This window comes from Camelus ferus, chromosome 1 (assembly GCF_009834535.1).
Source record: "Camelus ferus isolate YT-003-E chromosome 1, BCGSAC_Cfer_1.0, whole genome shotgun sequence".
Classification (NCBI taxonomy): Eukaryota; Metazoa; Chordata; class Mammalia; order Artiodactyla; family Camelidae; genus Camelus; species Camelus ferus.
The window spans coordinates 103,220,168-103,241,553 of NC_045696.1; the positions used below are offsets into that span (position 1 = coordinate 103,220,168).

General features: G+C 35.9%; 1 protein-coding gene across 2 annotated transcripts in view; it reads left to right on the forward strand.

Annotated features, from left to right (window-relative positions):
- The window catches only part of GK5 (glycerol kinase 5), a 59,599-nt gene that overhangs the window by 25,255 nt on the left and 12,958 nt on the right, over window positions 1-21,386 (forward strand). For both annotated transcript variants that reach the window (XM_032487186.1, XM_032487192.1), the window contains exons 6-12: window positions 4,532-4,607; window positions 5,162-5,223; window positions 5,306-5,379; window positions 5,587-5,647; window positions 7,139-7,265; window positions 8,340-8,444; window positions 18,116-18,210. In XM_032487186.1, the coding sequence (XP_032343077.1) occupies window positions 4,532-4,607; window positions 5,162-5,223; window positions 5,306-5,379; window positions 5,587-5,647; window positions 7,139-7,265; window positions 8,340-8,444; window positions 18,116-18,210 (600 nt within the window). The remainder of the gene's footprint in view (window positions 1-4,531; window positions 4,608-5,161; window positions 5,224-5,305; window positions 5,380-5,586; window positions 5,648-7,138; window positions 7,266-8,339; window positions 8,445-18,115; window positions 18,211-21,386) is intronic.

A 21,386-nucleotide genomic window follows, 5' to 3' on the forward strand; every position in this document is an offset into this window, starting at 1 on the left:
GTTCATGTACATCTGAGTTGTTTCAGTTTGGGGCCATTATAAATAATGCTATATAAATGCATTTCTGCAATATCTATACATGGGAATGGAATTTTTAGGCTTGAGTGTGTATATATTTTCACCTTTAATAGATAATGGCAAACTCTTTTTTTTTTTTTTACAGTTTTTGATCATTTATATACCCATCATCAGTGAATGAGAGAACTTATAGCTTCATTTATCATCATAATGGTTATTATCAGTCTTCCTAATTTTAGCCATTTTGGTGGATAGGTAGTAATATCTCATTGTGGTTTTAGACTGGATGAAAAAATCAAACTATATGCCTTTTTATAGGAGACATGCTTCAGATTAGAAAATATAAATTAGTTAAAGGTAAATGGATGGAAAAGATATATCATAGAAACCATAAGCTAAGTGGCTATGCTAATATCAGACAAAATAGACTTTAAAACAACAAAAAATATTACTAAAGAGGGGCATTTTATAATAAGTCAATCCATCAGAAATATATAATAATTATAAGAACGTAATTGCAGGAAGCAAAAACTGACAGAACTGAATGGGAAATTCAACAGTGCTAGTTGGAGACTTTAGTTACCCACTTTCAATAATGGATAGAACGACTAGACAGGAGATCAACAATGAAATAGAAAACTTGAACAACAGTGTAGTGTTTTCAGGGAAATTCAGATCAAGACCATATTACATATAGAGACTATAATAAAACAAACCTAACTTTCTACCTTAAGACACTGGGAAAAGATGAACAAACTAAACCCAAAGCAAGCAGAAAAGAAATATAAAGACTGACTGAAAATTACTGAAATAGAGAATAGAAAAATAGTTGAAAAAAATCAACAAAACCAAAAGTTGGTTTGAAAAGATTAGCTAGACTGACAAAGTGGGGGAAAAAAGAGAAGACTCAAATAACTAAAATTATGAATAAAAGAACTTTAATTCAACCTCACAGAAGTAAAAAACATTAGGCAATATGATGAACAAGTATAGGCCAACAAATTAGATAACTTAGGTAAAATGGAAAATTTCCTATAAATACACAACCTACTCAAACTGACTCAAGAAGATACAGACAAACTGAATGCATCTTTTGTCGATTAAAAAAATTAGTACACTTTAACTTTAGAGGAGTTTTAGGTTTACAGAAACATGGAGCAGAAAGTACAATTCCCATATTCTACCCTCAATGCAGTTTTCCTGTTATTAACATCTTGCATTAATATGCTACATTTGTTACACCTGATGAATCAATATTGACACGTTATTATTAAGTATTGTTAATATAATGTGACTGTGATTACAGTATTATACACAATAGTTTCACTGCCTAAAAATCTCTTGCACTTCACTTACTAGCATTCCTCTCCTCTTACTCCTGAACCTATGGCAACCACTGATTTTTTTTTTTCACTGTCTATAGTTTTTCCTTTTCCAGGATGTCATATAGTTGGAATTGTACAGAATGTAGCCTTTTCATACTGCCTTCTTTCACTTAACAGTGTGCATTAAAGGTTCCTCCATGTCATTTTGTAGCTTGATAGCTCATTTCTTTTTTTGTTTTAATCACTGATTAGTATTTTTTTTATAGGAACATACATATATTCATTTTCATATTCTTTTTCACCATAAGTTAACTACAAGATATTGAATATAGTTTCCTGTGCTATACAGTATAAACTTACTGTGTATCATATATTAGTATAATATATATATGATATATATATCATATCATATATATATTAGTATATTATAGTTATGAATAAAGCTGTGGTAAACATTTGTGTGCAGGTTTTTGTATGAATATAAATTTTCAGCTCATTTGGGTAAATCCTTTTGTATGCAATTGCTGGATCATACAGTCAGACTATATTTAGCTTTGTACAAAACTGCCAAATTGTCTTCCAAAGTGGTTGTACTATTTTGCATTCCTACCAACAATTAATGGGGATTGCTTCACATCCTGGCTAGTATTTGATGTCAGTATTTTAGATTTTAGTCATTCTAATAGGTGTGAAGTAGTATCTCATTGGTTTAATTTGCAATTCCCCAATAACGTATGATGTAGAAATATGACTTTATTTCTATGTCTTTTTCTTTGCATTGGCAAGGACCTCCAGGATATATTGACTGGAAGGGATGACTGCAAACATTTTTTTCTCATTCCTAATCTTGGAACAAAAGCTTTCAGCATTTTACTATTTAGTATGAATTTGTAGTAGGTTTTCTTTAGATATCCTTTATCAAATTGAGGACAATCTCTACTTTTCCTAGTTTGCTGGCTTTTTATGAGTGGATGTTGACTTTATCCGACACATTTTCTGTACCGATTATCTAGGTATGACAGCCTACTTGGGTTGTAAGACATCTTAAATTCATTGCTTGCTATCTTTTGTTGATTTGGAAAATTTCTCAGCCATTATCTTCAAATGTAATTTCTGCTCCATTCTCCTTATCTTCTTTCATTTTGAAAGTCTAATTACATGTATGTTAAATCTTCTGACTCAATCTTTTTTGTGTCTCACTCTGTCTTACATATTTTCCATTCTTTGGTTTCTATGGACTTTATTCTGGATGTTTTTTTCTAACCTGTCTTCCAAATCTATTATTATCTCTTCATTTGTGTCTTATGTGCTATTATTAAAACCCATCCACTAAGTTCTTAATTTTTTAGTTCTAGAATTTTTTTTCTTCTTCACATAATTAGCATGGTATTTTAAAAGTCCATGATGATTCATTCTGATATCCGTAACCCTTGTGGACTGTCTCTTCTTTTTTTGTTGTTTTTTCACGATGGCCTCTTATTTCCTCCCATGTGTGGTTATTTAATTTTTTTTAAATTTTAAACCACTTTATTGAGGTATAACTATTGCCATACAAAATGCTGTGCACATTTAATGTATACAACTTTATGAGTTTGGTGAACCTGGTTACTTATTTGTATGTGTGTATGTATCTGTATGAATTAGACATTGTATTTGTGAAACTGTGTGTAGAAATTATGAGAACCTTAATATATCTTGCTCTGGATAGGATTTATGTATGTTTCTTCCATTCTTCTAGGCACCAGGATTATCTAAATCCTGTTTAATGACTGAGATGATTCAAAGCTGAGTTGCAGTTCCTGTAAGAGCCCATCCTTCTAGCTTACCCTCTTCTAGGGTATAGCCATTTGGAATCCTCACCCAGCGTGAGGAGGATTGCCCTTGGTCCTCCTGCCTTAGAAAGCCCTGGTGTCTACAATGTGTCCCCTTAGCTTCACAAGAGGGCCTGACTTTCAAGTAGGTTCTGAAAGAACAAGTGAACTTACTACCTGGCAGCATTGTTGCTACTTGCTGAAATATGGATTAACCTTTGTTTAATCTGGAACAAATTTTAGAATCATAATTTCTAAATTTAAGAAGAGTTTGAAATACTAATACTGCTTTAAGTACTCTATATTTAAGTGGTATAACACTTGGCATCTGTAAAATACTTGCTGTACAAATGACCTGTTTTTGGAACTCATGTCATCTGTTTTCATTTTATTGATCCTTTCTACTATTAAAATATAATTTAACCTTAAATGTCTCCATTTGCTGAACTTTTTACCTCATTTATACCTCATTTATATAACAAGCTTTTTTTTTTTTTAACATCTGCTATTCATATAGCAGGATCCCTGCTAGGTGTTGGAGTTATAAGTGCAATCTAGTTCCTGCTCTTAATGAGCTTACGGAAGTAAAGATGCTTTGCGAGAATGACTGTATGGAAGATACCCATAGGGGGCTGGGTTGGGTGTATCCAGGAAATGCTAGTCTTGAAGGATAAATAAGAGTTGGAGAGATGATAAAGTATGATTTAGGGAATTGTTTTCCTGTAAGTTAATATTCCTTTACAAGCATTTCAATTTCTTTATTAGGTAGTTTAAAGAAGTTCTCATTCGTTTGTTTCCTTTGGGAATATTTTTCTGCAATATGCCAGATAGTAACATTTTAGGCTTTGAAGGTCATGAGGATTCTGTCACAAATACTCTGTCATTTTAGCATGAAAGTAGTGATAAGTAATACATAAAGAAATGTGTGTTTGTGTTTCAATAACCCTTTACTTAAGGACATAGAAATTTAAATTTTATATACTCTTCATGTGTCACAAAGTATTCTTTTTCCTTTCTTTTTTCTTTTGACCGTTATAAAATTTAAAACGTTGGTGTTGGATTTGACCTGTGAGCCATAGTCTGCCATCCTCTGTTTTAAACTTTTTATATTTAGACATATTTTTATCTAAACTAAAAAACTGATACACTTCGTTTTTTTCATCACAAAAGTGAACATGCTTGGTGTAAAACTAAAGCCTTTCATCCCCTGTAGTAATTGCCTAGAACCGTTTGGGGTAAATTCTAGAAATTATTTCCCTATGTATGTATTAATTTTTATTTAAAAATGGGATTGTATTGTATTTAGTGGTTGACACGTAATCACGCACTTAATAATTTAGCATTTTTGAACTGAATTTGTGCTGTTGTGTTTTCAAGGTGCAAAAGGCGATTGAAGAGGACAACTGCTGCTTTGGGACTGTTGACACCTGGTTGTTACATAAGCTCACAAAAGGTAAAGATGGTGTGATAGATCTGTCTCAAGTAACTGGAATTTAACTGATAGAAATGATTCATGTAAAAAAAGTGGATGTCTTAAACTCTTCCCCCCGCCCCACGCCCCCTTATCCCAGACATACTGTTTTTTGGTACCCTAGTAACTTCATGTTGTAGTAAAGCTAGATTAATTTCAGATTTGTTGAAGAGAAAGGTGATTTTAAAGTTGCGATGAAACCTCCAATATAAGACTGAGGAACAGTCTTAAATTCAAGAGTGGTTAGACTTGAGTTCAGTTCCAAGCCTGCCACTTTAGGTGATCACATTGCTTCTCTGAGCCCCTTTCCTCGTCTTTAAACTGGGAATCATGGTGTGACACTGGACATGAAAGTTCTTCTGTAAAGTATTAAAGTTCAGAAAGATTAAGTGGGAAATTGCTTTGGAGACTTGGCACTGGAAATACACATTTTGGAATGAATTTGAGGGCAGTCAAAGGGTCAAGATTATAAACTAGGGACAGGCGTTGGCTTACGCTACCTGATAACAAATAGATCATTTCCAATGTAAATTTAGGTTCTGAATTTGCCACGGATTTTTCAAATGCCAGTACAACTGGACTTTTCGACCCATATGAGGTAAACTTTGTTTTCTTTCTTTTTGAATCACCAATTTTATGTAATTTAGCTTGGATTCTGATGCCATGTTTTTCTGCCTCAGATGTGTTGGAGCAAGTTCATCACCTCCCTGCTTTCCATCCCGCTCTCTCTCCTGCCTCCCGTGAGGGATACGAGGTAAAAATAAAAATCAGATATAGAAACCAACAAAACTGTCCCTGAATTCACTTTGTCTTTGTGGGGACAAGCATTTTATCACATTTGTGAAATGCCTATGTATGTGTTCATTATGTAACTTTTTGGCCTATGCTGAAAACAGTTTGCTAAACTTTAGGATTATATTTCTAGAGCTATAACTTACTTTTTCATCAATTTTATTTGAAGCTACAATTTTGGATCAGTGGATGAAGAGGTATTTGGTGTGCCTATACCAATAGTGGCCTTGGTAAGTAGAAGACTTGAGGGTTTCTCCTTGTACAGTGTAAACTAAATGCATAGTTGGGATTAGATTTAAGGATCACGAAAGATCCTTGCAGAATGAAGTTAAAGTTTTTTTCTTTTCTTTTTTTTTTCAAGTTAAAGGGCCCTGGATAGAATCAGAAGCATTCTCTATATTCTGGAAAGGGGACCACTGGGCCAGTCTTCTATTGTGGACATACTTTATAACCTTTTCTGAATTCTCTATATATTGTTTTTCAGAAAACTGCATTAAATTTTTTTAACATGTTGTATTCTGAATAATGCATGGTTTATACTTGAGACAAAAGACAGTGATAGGGCCAGTGCTTAGTTTATATTTGATATAGTGTAATGATAAACTGTGATGGGGCAATTAAAGTCAAGAAGAAATATATTTTGAGAGGGGAGGATGTAGCTTAAGTGGTAGAGCACATGCTTAGCATACACAGGGTTCTGGGTTCAACTCCCAGTACCTCCTATGAAAAAATAAATACATAAACCCAATCCGCCCCCTAGCCGAGAAAAAAAAAAAAGAAATGTATTTGCATTATATAAAATCCTTAGTCAGCATTTACTTAGCCAGTAGAGAATCTGTGGGAGAGTAAAAAATTTGCTGTTTCTAGTTTTTTGAGGTTCCTTTCTTGATTAGACTTCTGTCTGGCTGAATGAGAGAGTCAGAACTTGGAGAATCCCATGGATTCTACCACCTGATTGAGAGGCTGAATAGAAACTCAAACCTTGCCTTTGATTTCGTGTAAGAGATGTAGAGCATCTGTCTCTAGATAGATGATCAACCACGGTAGGTGGACAAGTCAGGTGAGGGGAGAGGAATTTAATTACCATGTTACAAATTCCTGGAGAGGATCAGTCTTACTCAACTCTGGGTAGGCTCAGGTTTAGTTTAAGGTTTGGCTGGAAGAATTATAGGTTAGTGAGAGAGTGTTCTTCAGATGAGTTTTAGTCCTTAAAATACTGCTAATAACATGTAATTATATGAACAAAATGTTACAATTTTTTAACAAGAGTGTATGGTTGGCAAATGTATGGTTTTAACCTACATCTACTTACAGTTAATCACACACTTATCACTCTTATTAAAAGAAATTTGTGTGGTCAGTTATTTTGAATGAAATTATAATGAATGAAAGCGCTGACAAGTTGAAAACGAATAATCTTAGTTGTTTTTTTTTTCTTGCACAAATTTTATTCTAACCTTTATTTCTAATATTATTATGATACTTAAAAGTCATGAAGTGGGTTCCCTGTTAAAAATCCCAGAGACACGTTAGTTATCCACATAATGTTAGTTCTGGAGAGACTCCTATGGTATAGTTGTTGCTCTCTGTTCTCACCAGTGATTTTTTTTTTTAAAGGAAAGAAAATGTTGAACAATGAGAATACAATAAGTAAGACAGTGGGGTACAGTGAAATGGACTATGCTAAGGGCCCAAAGGTTTTATTTGAATGTTTTTGGCAGGTTGCTGACCAGCAATCAGCCATGTTTGGAGAATGCTGCTTTCAGACAGGAGACGTGAAGTTAACCATGGGAACTGGGACATTTTTGGATATTAATACTGGAAGTAACCCTCAGCAGAGTGTTGGAGGTAAGTAGTTAGAATTTGTCCTACTTATTATAAAATAACACTTTTTTTCACATTTAACTTTTGTGACACTATTTTCCCATTTTATATTAAGAATATTCTAACAGTTTTCATTATTATTCTTAGAGACAGTCAATCGCCATTTCCTTTTTTTCTTTAAATTAAAAGCATTTAAAAAATGAGAAAGATTTTATAGAAAAATTCAGAAAGGTTAGGCTATTTTGATCAGCTTTCCAAATATTTACCTATAATACTTGCTATATTTATTTAGAATATCTTTCTGGGCCTCTAAAATTTATTTTATGTGTTATAAATTATTCTTCTTTTTGTGAATTTTTTTAGGGGTGGTACTTCTCAACTAGTGATCCATGCAATTTAGAGTTTTAATGACAATTGCTTGGAATTTGCTCTCCCTAATAGAGGAAATCCTGTAATGTACAAACCAGGAAATTTAGATTGTGTAACTACACCCAGGAGGGCTGGAGGCTCTCCGTCTGAGCCCTGGTCCCCTAACATGGCTACTAAATCTTTTTAAATTTTTTTCCTACCTGTCATCCCTCCTAAAGTTCTTCCTTTTTACCTAAGTAGGAAAATGGAAGCTAGAAAATGTTCATCATTGTTTCTATTTAGGAACTGTTTAGAAACTACAGATAATGCAATAGCATAGTTAGTTCTCTAGAAAATCAATCTCATAATAACCTTTAATTTCTCAATTAAAATAGTTTCTTTGTTTGTAGAGACATAGATATGCTTATAGCTAATAAAAGCTAATATTTATTATTCATATTATATGCCAGGCACTGCACTAAGTTCTTTTTATGTATTAATTCAGTTTATTCTTACAGGAGCTCTCTCTCTCTCTTTTTTTTTTTTTTAATTTTTATTTTTTTACAGTTGAGGAAACAGGCTAAGAGGTTAGAAACCTATAAGAACACAGCTAGAAACGTGGTAGGGCTGGGATGAGAACTCAGGCAGCGTGACCTTAGAGCCATGTTGCTACAAATTGTTCCATCATAGACGTCTCTGTAATGAATTTGCTATTTACCATATGACTTATATTGTTTATTTGTTTTTAAGGCTTTTATCCATTAATTGGGTGGAAGATTGGGCAAGAAGTTGTATGCTTAGCTGAAAGCAACGCAGGAGACACTGGCACTGCCATAGAATGGGCTCAACACTTAGGTAAGTCGTCCTTTAAACAGATTTCACAGGCCAGACTCAAGAATCACACAGGATCACAGATAAGCAGGGAATGAACAGATCATTCAGATGAAAACCAAAATAAAATGGCACAAGCTAGAAGAAAATATAAGATGTTATTTTTATGACATTGAGATAGTGAAAGGCTAGGCATTAAAGCCAGGTACTATAAAGAAAAAGAATAGCTGTAAGTATTTAAAATATTAGCATGTGTAGGGAGGGAGATGCTGTAGCAAAGTTAAAAGAGAAACTGGTGAAGCCATGTTAGAAAAATTAATAAGGATGACTCCCACAATGGATAAAGGACAGAAAAATAGGTATTTTATAAATCAAATGACTATTAACATTTGAATTATCTGTCTATAGGTCTCTATGGAAAATTTTTTTAAGTCTTTATTTCATTTGTTTTTGAAGATATTTTAACTTGATATAGTATTCTAGGTTGACAACTTTTTTTGTTTGTTTGTTTTTGTTTATCTTGGTGGGGAGGGGATTAGGTTTATTTATTTATTTATGTCTAGAGGAGGTACTGGGGATTGAACCCAGGACCTCATGCATGCTAAGCATGTGCTCTACCCCTTGAGCTATAACCTCCCCTCCAGGTCTCTATAGACATTGATATTACAAAGTCATAGTGTGAAAATCCTTAACAGTATGAATATAGGAGAAAATCATAGTGGTATCAGGCAATTAATGAGTAAAAAATGTTACACTATTTTGCTGAGAAAAAAATATGCTTCAAATTCAATAATCAAAGAAATATTCAAAAAATACACATTTTAAAACTGATGTCACCTGTCCTTGTCAGAGATCAGTTAGTTTAATGATGCTCACCACTGGTGGGCATGTAGAGAGAAAATCTTGTTTTCCATTGAGATGAATGTTAATTAGTATGGCCTCTTTGGAGGGCAGTTAGACAACATGTGTTATTTTGTAGAATGCAAACCCTTGGCCCTCAGGTCTATTCTTTGTTTCCTGAGAAAGTAATCATAAAGGCATGCAAAAGGCATGTTCGTATATAGGTGTTCAATATGGCCATTGGAAATAAGTTCCTGTCTCATAATAGAGCATTAAGTGAGTAAATGTCAGTGCATCCGTATAGTGGAACATTGTACAGTGACAGATAACAGTGTTGCCTGTCTTACTGCAACCACAGTTGCTGCAGTGGAAGAATAGCTTGTTTAATTTTGCTTTTTTACAAAAAGCTTTATTGAAATATAATTCACATGCCATATAACTCTCTTATTTAAAGGGTAAAATTTAGTATTTTTAAGTAGTTTCACAGGGTTGTGCAGCCATCACCACAATCTAATTTTAGAAAATTTTTGTTTCTCCTTAAAAGAAACCATCATACCCACTGGCAGGGACTCTTCTCTCCACCACCCCTAAGCTACCGTTAGTCTGCTTTCCATCTATGGATTTGCCTATTCTGGACAGTTTCTTATAGATGGAATCAAACAATATATGGTCTTTTGTAACTGGCTTCTCTCATTTCAGCAAACTGTTTTCAAGGTTCACCCACATTGTAGTGTATATCAGTACTTCATTTCTTTTTGTTGCTGAATAATTTCCCATTATACAGACATACTACAGTTTATTTATCCATTCATCAGTTGATGGACATCTGGGTTATTTCCACTTTGTGGCTATTGTGAATAATGAACAGCCTGTATATTACATAGCCGTATTTCATGCATGAGCTGTGTAATGTTACATACCAAAGTATTAACAGTCATTATTTCTGATAATTAAATTATGGAGAGGGTCGACTTTCTACTTTGCTAATATGAACTAAGCTGATTTGTTTAAAGACAAAGCAATTCCACTGGCAAATGCCAATCCATTTCTTCCTTTCTTCCTTTCTTCCTTTCTTTCTCTTTGTCTATAAGCCTGCACCCGCATTATAAGCTTAAGATTACTTATTTCAAAAAATGGTTATTTGGAAGCTTTTTACCGCTTAAAAGTCCCTTCTTCCTTAAATGTACTTTTAATTTTTTGGACCTGTATCTTTAGTTAACTCCAGATTATCAGAAGTAGAAAATATAGGTTGCATATTTCTTCTTTTTTAGTGATACCTTTTATTAATTTTATTCCTTCTCAAAAGACACAAAGAAAAAACAGAATAATTTCACATCATCATTAAAAAAAAACCATTCCCAAGTTTCATATGACATCATATATACAGTATCAGTGAAAATCACTTCCACTGCTTTGCTGAGTTGAGGCTCACTCACTGTGACTCTCAAATGATGAAAACTCTTTCCTGGGAGATGAAGCTAACTGACCCTGACCTAGAAAAGTGATGTAGTTTCCGGTAGAGGCACAAGTCCCTCCTGAAGGCTAATTTCACCTCTGGTAGGAACTAGGACCATTGGTCTAACTGGAGTGAGAGAGAATTGGGTTGAATTATTTAATTTAAAATTTCAGTCATTGGCAGAACTAAACATTACTGTCATATATCTGTCTGAAATCCATATAAAAAGTCGGTTTTTGGACTTAGAAATTATCATATTAAGTGAAGTAAGTCCGACAGAGAAAGAAATATCATATGGATATCACTTATATGTGGAATCTAAGAAATGACACAAATGAACTTATTTACAAAACAGAAACAGACTCACAGACATAGAAAACAAAGTTATGGTTACCAAATGGGGAGGATCAGGGTGGGATAAATTAGGACTTTGGAATTAGCAGATATACACTACTATTTATAAAATAAACAATAAGGTCCAACTATATAGCACAGGTAACTATATTCAATGTCTTGTAATAACATATAATGAAAAAGAATATATATATATATATATATATATATATAACTGAATCACTGTGCTGTACACCAGAAACTAACACAACATTGTAAATCAACTCTACTTCAATTAAAAAAAAATCGACCTTTATTTGAATATATTCTTAGAATTCACTTTAGTGAGTATATTAAAGAAAATAACTAAATTACATTCAGGAGAAACACAGTGAGTGAGAGCCTGAGTAACTGTCATTTCCTTGAAGATATGTGATCTGAGCCTTTCTGTCTGTGTGTGACATGCTGGCTTGCTCTGCTCTGAATGGTGGCTTCCTTCCACCTCTTTACTGGGTTGAACAACTCAGGCTCAGGCGTAAAAGCTCTCTTAAACCAATTTCATCCTGATTTTTAGATTTATTTTCTTAACCTTTTCACACGGGCTAGTTCTCTCTCACTTTTTTTTACCCCTGAGCCTCCTATGTAACTGTCCCCTACAGGCTTTTCCTTTAATTTGGTCTGTTTCTGCTCCTCTTCACTCTTTGTTCTGTTTTGCTGTCTCAATCTTAGAAATATTTTTATGTCTTCCAGCTTTTATTCACCTAACAAGTAACTGAGTGTTGAGTACAAGCCTGGAACTATGCATGGTAGGAGACACCAGTGAGTAAGACAGACACTCCTGGCCCTCATAAGTCTAGCAGGAGGTTATAGTCTAGCAAGAAAGACATCTATTAAATGAATAATTGAAAAAAACAAAGGATTAGCAGATATATACTACTTAACACTAAGGATTTGTGTTAAGTGCCAGGAAGAAGTAGAATCAGTGATCTCTTTCTAAAGGAAGGGCTTTGTCTAGTGACAAAAAGGGCTTCTTTAAAGAAGTCATGTTTCAGGGGAGCCCTGAAGGAAGAATAGGGGTGGTGGGATAGGTGGGGAGGCTGTTGGCCAAGGAGCAGTCCACTCAGAGAGGACCAGTGAGGAAGGCCCCGAGCAGGGAGGAACATGACCCGTTTAAAGAACTGAAAGAATGCCCTATTTCTTTTCTATAACTGAGACAGCTCCCATCTCTGTAGTCCTCCAGTAACATGGGTCCGGGGACGCCTTTTCCCCAGTGATACCACTTTTAACTGCTACTGCATGTCACATCTGCCGGCTCCAGGCAATCCCCATCAGACTTCCCTTATACATGTAGAATTACCCAGGACTCTTGTTTACTAGAAATAAAGGAAACTGATTTCTTCTCCCTGGGTATCTTCCCAGGAGAGATACAGCCTCATTAGAGGAGATGAGATAAACATTCTTTCATGTATGAACTAATGAGGTGGCGGTGAATAGTGACATGTTACTGCTAGTGAGTAGGGTCTTTGTTCATGACCTTGCCTCCCTCTTGCTTCCTGCTGGGATGACACACAGTAAGATGAGTACGGCTGTGGCTGGAATGGAGCCCAAACATGAATGAAGTAGACTGCAGGCGCAGGGTCTGTGCAAGGCACCAACTGAGTATTACTGGTGAAAATGTTAGAGGCTGGTGAGGACCCTGATATGCTATGGATGGAGGTTGATGAGTCAGGAGAAAATCCCATCAGCATGTGGAGAAGGAAGAGCTGGGTCTGCCCATCCCTGGGAGAGAGCCTGCTAACAGTGGACGTCAGGACCAGTTGATCTGAACTGCTCCTCTTCCAGGCTGGGGCAAGAGGTCTAATCTTTCTCATACTTTAATAAACCCGAGGCGGAAGGGAAATAGCTCATGGTAGAGAGTATGCCTAGCATGCGTAGCACGCACGAGGTCCTGGGTTCAATCCCCAGTACCTACATTAAAAAGAAAGAAAAAAGAAACCCAAGAGCCAAGGGTGTTCACTCCCTTACTGCTCACTACCTGCTGAACCCCTCAGCCTGACCTGAAAGAGCACAATGTGTTTTAAGAATACGCAGCACCTTGGAGGAGGGTGACCAGTTCAATAAACCACAACAGGCAGCTCCCACAGAGGCAGATCTCATGGAAGAAACAGAAGATTACAATAACAGCAACAAAAAGGAAACAATAAATGGATAAAAGAAAATGTTGCATGGAAATGTTGGGAAAGTATAAAAAGTTTCAAAGAGCAAAAACCATGACATATAAAATGAAAAAAAATTAATAAAATGTAAAATGGACAGTGCTAACAGTTCAAATAGGAATCAGGAAGAATTTAAAAACAGAAAGGAATAAAAAATAGAAAAGGAAACTGAAAGGTAAGCAATACAGAGGGAAGACCAGAGGAAAAAAAATGTGACTAAAAATCTCTACCTAGATGGGTGAGAAATAACATCACAGTGTGTGAATGACGTTTCTCTTATTATGAGTGAAGTTGAACTTCTTTTCCTATATTTAAGAAAAAAATATTATTCAAAATCAACTTTATTGTGGTTTAATTTGTATATAATTAGTCACCTATTTTAAGGATTCATTCAGTGAGTTTTGACCAAGTAGATACTGACATATAAAAATGTACAGTTATCGCTATAATCAATTTATTCATATCTGAATCTACAGCTGTAGGTTTATAGTGGTTGTTTTTGGTTTGGTTTAGGTTGGGTTTTTGGTGTATAGTTCTACTAGTTTTAAGATCTGTATAGACTGAATAACCATCACCACGATCAGGACTGTAATTGATGTACTAAACACTTTGATCATCCCTCCAAATTACCTTGTGTCATTCCTTGGTAAATCCCTGCCCTGTTCTGATCTCTGGGAGCAGATCCAGTCTGTTCTCCATCCCTATGCTTTTACCTTTTCCACAGTATCATATAAATGGAATCATATAACCAGTTGAGATGGTGTCTTTTACCTAGCATATTACCTTTGAGATTCATGTTTTTGTATTTATCAATAGTTCATTTCATTTTATTGCTAAGCAATTTTCTGTTATGTGGATATATCACAATTTGTTCATCCATCCTCCCACAGAAAGACATGTGAATAAAGCTCCTATGAACAGTCATGTAGAGGTTTTTCTGTGAATGTAAGATTTCATCTTTCTAGGGTAGATACCTAAGAGTGGGATTGCTGGCTTATATAGACACAATTTCATACATGTCATATAAACACATACATAAATAACTATGTTTATTTTTTATTAAAAAAAACAAACCCAAACCTGCCAAACTGTTTTCCAGACTGGCTGTACCATTTTATGTTCTTAGCAACAATGTGCATGTTCATCTTGCTCCAGTGGTTGGTATTGTCTTTTTTCTTCTTCCTTTTCTGTAAGTCACTCTGATTGGTGTGTAATGTTATTTCATTTTGCTTTTAATTTGCATGCTCCTGATAGCTAATAATGTCAAACTACTTTCCATGTGCTCACTTTTCATCTGTGTATCTTTTTTGGTGAAGTATCCAAATCTTTTGTGTATTTTTTATTGGGTTTTCTTACTGATAAGTTTTAAGAGTTCTTTTTAAATTCTGAACACAGGTCCATTTTGGAATATATGATTTGCAAATATTTTTCCTTTGACTGTGCCTTATCTTTTCATATCATATCTTTTCATTCCTTAACTGTTTTTAAATTGGTAAAGTCTAATTTATCAATTTTTTGTTTTATGGATTGTATTTTGGGTTCTCTATCTAAGAACTATTTGCCAAATCAGACATAAAGATTTTTCTCCCATATTTTCTTCTACAAGTGTTGTAGTTTATGTTTTAGTTATACATTTAGCTATATAACCCATCTTTGTATAAAATGTGAGATTTAAGTTGAGGTTCTTTTTAAATTAAGTTTTTTTTGCATATAGATGTCCTTGAGCATTTCTTTTATAGTATGTTTGTTGGCAACAAATTCTCTTAATCATCCTTCAGTGGAGACTGTCTTTATTCCTGAGGGATAATTTTTGCTGGATGTCAAGTTCTGGGTCAACAGCTCTTTTCTTTTAGTACTTCCACTGTCTTTAGACTATCATCATTTGATGAGAAACCTATAGTTGTTTCAGTGTTTGTTCCCTAGTATGTAATCTGGCTACTTTCAAGACTTTTTCTTTGCCTTTGGTTGTCAGTTTTCAGTTTTATTATGGTGTGGCTGTGCATGAATTTCTTTGTGTTCATGCTGTTTGAGATTTGCAGAACATCTTTTTGGGGGGGGGTGGTAATTAGGTTTGTTTGTTTGTCTATTAATGGAGGTAATGGGGATTGAACCCAGGATCTTGTGTATGCTAAGCACACACTCTGCCAATTGAGCTACATACCCTCCCCTGCTGAACTTATTGAATCTATAGATTTATATCTTTCCTCCACTGTGGGAAATTTACAGTCATTTTTTTCCTTCACGTAGTTTTTCTGCAGTGCATTCTTTGTCCTTTCCTTCTGGGACTCAGTGACAGAAATGGGCCTTTTCTTATTGTCCCACTGACCCCTGAGGCTCTGTTTTCTCTTTCTTGCTCTCTCTCTTTCTCAGTTTTTTTTTTTTTTCTTTCTTATTCAAGTCGAAAGAACCCCCCCACCCCCCCCACCCCCAAACAAACCAGGATAATTACTCCCTTTCTGTCCTATAGAGGCCCCTGGCTCCTATTTCTCAGGCCAGAGAGAGGGGGCTTCTTCAGAAGCTGCCCATTTTTGCACCTAGTATACAGACTCAAGTTTCAGGTTTCAGGTTGTCCCTGATCCTAGGCCAGGAGATACCAGAGAAAATAAAAAACAGGAAATTCGCTGCCAGTTTGGTGGTACTCAGAGTTCCCTGGTTGGACTGCTAGCTTGTTCTTTTGAGTCCTCAGATAACTTTTCTGTGTATTCCATCCCGGATTTTTAGTTGCACTCAGTGAGAGAGAGATAAGTCTGCTTACTTTAGAAGACTTTCCATCAATAAGCTCATTTGAGAACAGTTTAAGTGGAAGATTATTTAGAGAAATTCTTCAAGCACAGACAGAACAACCAGTAAAGAGTGTGAACAAACTAGATTTTCCCCCATTTCTTTGTCTGTTACAAAAAACTTTCCTAGGATCAGCCACCTAGTATATTTTCTAAATCTTGATTTAAAAATATAGACATTTGGGGGAGGGGAGGGTGTAGCTCAGTGGTAGAGCGCATGATTAGCGTACACAAGGTCATGGGTTCAATCCCCAGTGCCTCCATTAAATAAATAATAACAATAATAAATAAACCTAATTACCCCCCCAAAAAATATATAGACACTTGGATGTGATTTTTTTTAAGTATAGATTTCAAAAGCAGTGTTTTCTCTTTAATATTAGTTTTTGAAGTGCTAGATGTATTTTGATGTGTTACCTGGACATTTTGAACAAATGAATGTAACTTATGGATCTGATAACTCTCATTTTGAGTGAAATTTGTGATTATTATTAAGTGATCCTCATTCTCTTGTGTTTTAATCAGTCTTTTTTTGGGTGGCATGGTTATTAGGTTATTTATTTATTTATTTATTTATTTATTTATTTATTTACTTACTTACTTACTTACTTACTTACTTACTTACTTACTTATTTAATGGAAATACTGGGATTGAACCCAGGACCTCATGCATGCTAAGCATGCACTCTACTACTGAGCTATACACTTCCCACTTGTGTTTTAACACAAGAGTTCCTTAAACTTCTTGTCTTGAGTTAATTCTTCATTATAATAACAAAGCATATAAGATATTAAAACCCTCTAATTAAGGCTGTGTAAAGCCAGCAGTACTTATTATGACCAGCTCCTGAGCTTTTTCATCTGATCTGTGCTGTCAGTTTCACAAATTTATTTTGGAGTCACAGACAAGACTATCCAAATGGCCAATGAAAAGGATTTCAACTTCATTAGTCAACAGAGAAATACAAATCAAGCCATCATGCAATACCACCAAATAGCTAAAATGGAAAACACAGGAAGTATCAGTTGTTGGAAAGAATATGGGATAACTGGAACTCTCATATTGCTAGCAGGAGCCCTCAATTGGTAAAAAATTACTTTGGAAAATGATTTGGCAGTATTTGCTAAAGCTAGTTCTAAGTATGAAGACCCTAGGACTAGCAATTCCACCCCTTGGTATATAGCAAACAGAAATGTATACATATGCTTTCCAAAAAGAATGTACATGAATGTTCACAGTGGCCTATTTATATTAGCCAAAAACAGGAAACTACCCATATGCATATCAGATGTAGAATAGTTGAATGAATTGTGCGTGTGGAGAGTGGATTACCATACCGGCATGAGAATGAGTGAGTACAACTGCTTGTAACAAAATGGATGGATCTCACAGGCATGTTGTCGAACAAAAGAAGTTGGTATCTTGATCTGAGTGTTGGTTACCTGGGTGTATTCACACTGTGAAAAAGTCATCCAGCTGTACACTCCTAGGATTTGTGCATCTTCCTGTATGTAGATTAAATACTTAACTAAAAAAAAAGAAGTATACTAAATGAAATAGGTCTTGATTTTTTTTGTTTTATAAAGATTGGCTTTTAGTATATCTGTTTGTTACTGGCCCCTTATTGAACTCATTGATGGTGTAGTTTTTCAGTTGACTCTCTTGGCAGTATTAGGTAGATGATCTCTTCATCAGAGAACTAGAATGGGTGTTATCTACAGGAGAATAAATTTTTTAATGCCAGAAAACACTTAGAACTGATTTTTAAACAGCCCAAATATCTTTAAAAGGAAAAAGTAAGGGCTGCTGCACACAGAGCCCATCTAAGAGGGTCTTCTGTCTCCCTTCCATGGGCCGTAAATCTCTGCAGTGGGGAACCCGGGTAGCACTAGAGCAGACTGGCCTTTGTGTTGACCCTTTTAAGTGAGCAACCTTTCAAATTATATTCATAACAAATGTTGATGCATGTAAATACAAGTTATATAACATAATTCTGTTTGTCCCTCCCCAACCCCTTCGTTTTGTTTTAGAGTTTTTTTGTTGTTGTTTGTTTGTTTTTGTTTTTGCAGATCTGTTCACAGATGCTGCTGAAACTGAAAAAATGGCCAGAAGTTTGGAAGATTCTGAAGGAGTTTATTTTGTTCCATCTTTTAGTGGATTGCAGGTATTTTTTAAAAAGAGTTAATGGCAATTACAAACATTTCTCTCTTCATACTCACACCCAAATTTATGTGTCTGCCATTCCCTTTATCTGAAATGTGGGCGCTGGAAAGAACTAAGGTTAAAGTGGCATTCTAGGGCCGAGAAGCTGTGCTTTGACCTAGCATGAGTTCCATGAGAGGGCAGAGCAAATTCAGTCGGCTGCTTCTGTTCAGAACTCCTCTGTGGAAACTAAAAGTTGGCAGGTTTATTATAAAACTTTTACATAAGACCCATGGTTTCTTTATCATAACCAAAAATAGCCATTTCCCACTGGGGGAAAATACATTAGCAAATTGACATTCTTTGCTTAGAGGAGGTATACCACTGAAAATTAGAAAAATAACATTAAGGTATATACACACATATGTTTATGTGTGTATTTTGCAGTTATTTGTAGCTTTCATTAACTTTTAAAAAAAAAAATCAGAATTTCTTTAACTGTTGTGGTGTGGAATATTGGTTACTTTGCCTAACTAAAAAGTGCACCCTGTCGGGGAGGGTGTAGCTCAGCAGTAGAGTGCATGCTTAGCAGGCACAAGGTCCTGGGCTCAGTCCCCAGTACCTTCACTAAAAATAAAATAAATTAAAAATTAATTTAAAAATACGTAAAGAAACCTAATTACCTATTCCCCCAAAACAAAACAAAAAAGTGAACCCGGTCTTGTAATAACCTTTAATTACAAAGAATATAAAACCAAATATATGTGTGTATATATATATATATATATATATATATATATATATATATATATACACACACACACACATGGCTGGGACATGTGCTGTACACCAGAAATTGACACATTGTAACTGACTTTACTTCAATTAAAAAAAAATTAATTGGTTTTGGAAAAACTCTCAGATTGAGCAATAAATCGAAAAAAAAAGTGAACCCAATAAAAGATTTGATTTTGTAATATTTAACTTTGTATTTAATTGAAAGATCTTTAATACTGCCTTCAATTTTAGCATATTGTTATGAAGACTCTTAAAATCTACTTTCAGTAAATCAGCTATATTTCAATTTAAATTAAAAAAAATAAAAAATAAAATCTGTTTTTAGGTATATTATTATGAACAGAATCCCCCCCTTTTTGGAATTAGTTCTTTTAATTTTCCTCCAAGTTTTTTTTCTTTCGAAAAATAAAAATTTACCTTCTGTCTAGTCCATTCCATACTCAGGCAATCAGTTACAACAAATTCAAAATTTGAGAGTTTAGGTAATAGGATGTAGAACCCAATGAGAAAGAAATAGATCAGGTGTTTTAAATCTCTAAAAATACCAGATTTTCAATCTAGGCTTTAAAATGAGCATTCTTTTAATATCTTTAATAATCTCCTTCTATGTACTTTTTTCTAAGGACTAAAAGTTTATAAACTACGTGTAGAGATTGCATTGCATCCTCTTCAGGGTGACGTGAGGCAACTAAATAGCACCCATGATAAGACAAGGAGAAAAGAATATTTGTCTGATTGAGGTTTAAGGACGAAGGTTAGGTGAATAGTTGTCATCAGCAAAGGTAGAGTTTAATTAGGTTCCTATGGATTCTTCTTTTTATGAAAACTGTGCTGGGGGAACCTAGTAGTGACTTTACCCTGGCAACTCTGCTTTTAACTTCTCTACCAGCTCATATGCCTGTAAAAATAATATAAAATATCTGATAAAGGAACTCAGAGTATTGCTAAAGTCCAAAAAGTTAGACAGGACTGTCACAGATGTGGTTTTTAATGCCATGTTGATAACGATATGTCCCTGTCCTGCCATGATTGCACCCTGGCAGTATGTTGAGGTTGGGTGGGGTGGTGGAGGACCGCAGGCCTGTCATTTCCTGGTGTGAAATGAAACTCTTAACTGGAAACTGAAAGTGAACTCAGACAACAATAGTGTGTTGATACTAAGCTGTTTGGAAAACAGTGGGGAGGATCACCTATGAGCAGCCAATGTCAACAACTAGAGAACGTGCAGGCTAGGAGAATGGCAGGAAGGAAGGATCCAGCATCTGTGACACTGCCTTTCATGTTAGAACCTTGTTACAGCCGTGGCTCATGGCGGGCAGGATGCCTCAGGCTCCTAACAGCCTATTTCTCAAGGGCATCAGCTGAGGAAGGGGCATGGGAGGAACTTTGAGGAGAGGGGGAATGCGGGGACAGCCACTGCAGGGAATGGCAGAGGGCTGGTCTGCAGCGTGGGAGCAGTACATGGGACTGCATCAGTTAGTGCGGCTGTTGTGGCGTTTGTCTGGCAGGGCGGGTGGATTGGGAAGGGGATACTAGCGTAGAGCATCCGTGACAGGTATCAGAAGCAGGAATCGGCGATCGTTCACCTGACGTTAAAGTTTCTGTGATGACGGCCGTAGTAGGAGGGACAGGACAGGCAGCCAAGTGCCAGTCTTCAGAGCTTGAGGAGTCATGCTCCAATGAGGGTTCTTGGGTTTGCAAGGAACAGGCTTGTTTAAGCCATTCCTGAGAGGAGCTGGCTGTTCACATCCTCCTGAGCATCTGGGATGGAAAGGGATGCTCTGTACTGACTGTACGGTTCTGTGTTCCTCTTTGTGGTTTCTGCTTCTCTGTGAGTGTGCTTTCCTCTTCTCCTTACCAGCTTTGCTCTGTGTCCTTTCGTCCTCATAATTTCGAATCGTCATGATTTTCCTTAACCTTCCTCCTTGTCACAATTTGGAAGTAGGCACAGACTTCTTCCACCTTGTGCGTCCTTTTAGCACGGGTGCCCTCTGAGGTCTTTCCTGGTTCAGATTTCCAGGGGAGGGAATCTGATTGGACCACCTTGTCTTTTCAAGCTTTGAATAGCCTTTGAGTCAGCTGTGCTCACCCCTCCTTACGGTTGAGATGGTGGCAGTGGGACTAGAGCATGAAACAGGGCTACTTTAGACAAGGATTGAAGCAGTTTCCTGAGAACCCCTTCCTCCTTGGCCAGCAAATACTGTGAACTCCTCCTCTAGCTCTGTGGTACGTCTGCACCATGGAAGGGCAAAGGGAGATAAAGCATGATGTGGATGTGGACTGACATGTCTGCTGACAGTAGATGCATAGTGACCACTTGTGGTCAGGGAAGGCTTGCACAGTGTCCTTCTGGTCCTTGTGGTATGCAAGCCTGGGGACCCTCCACTGAATAGCGACAGC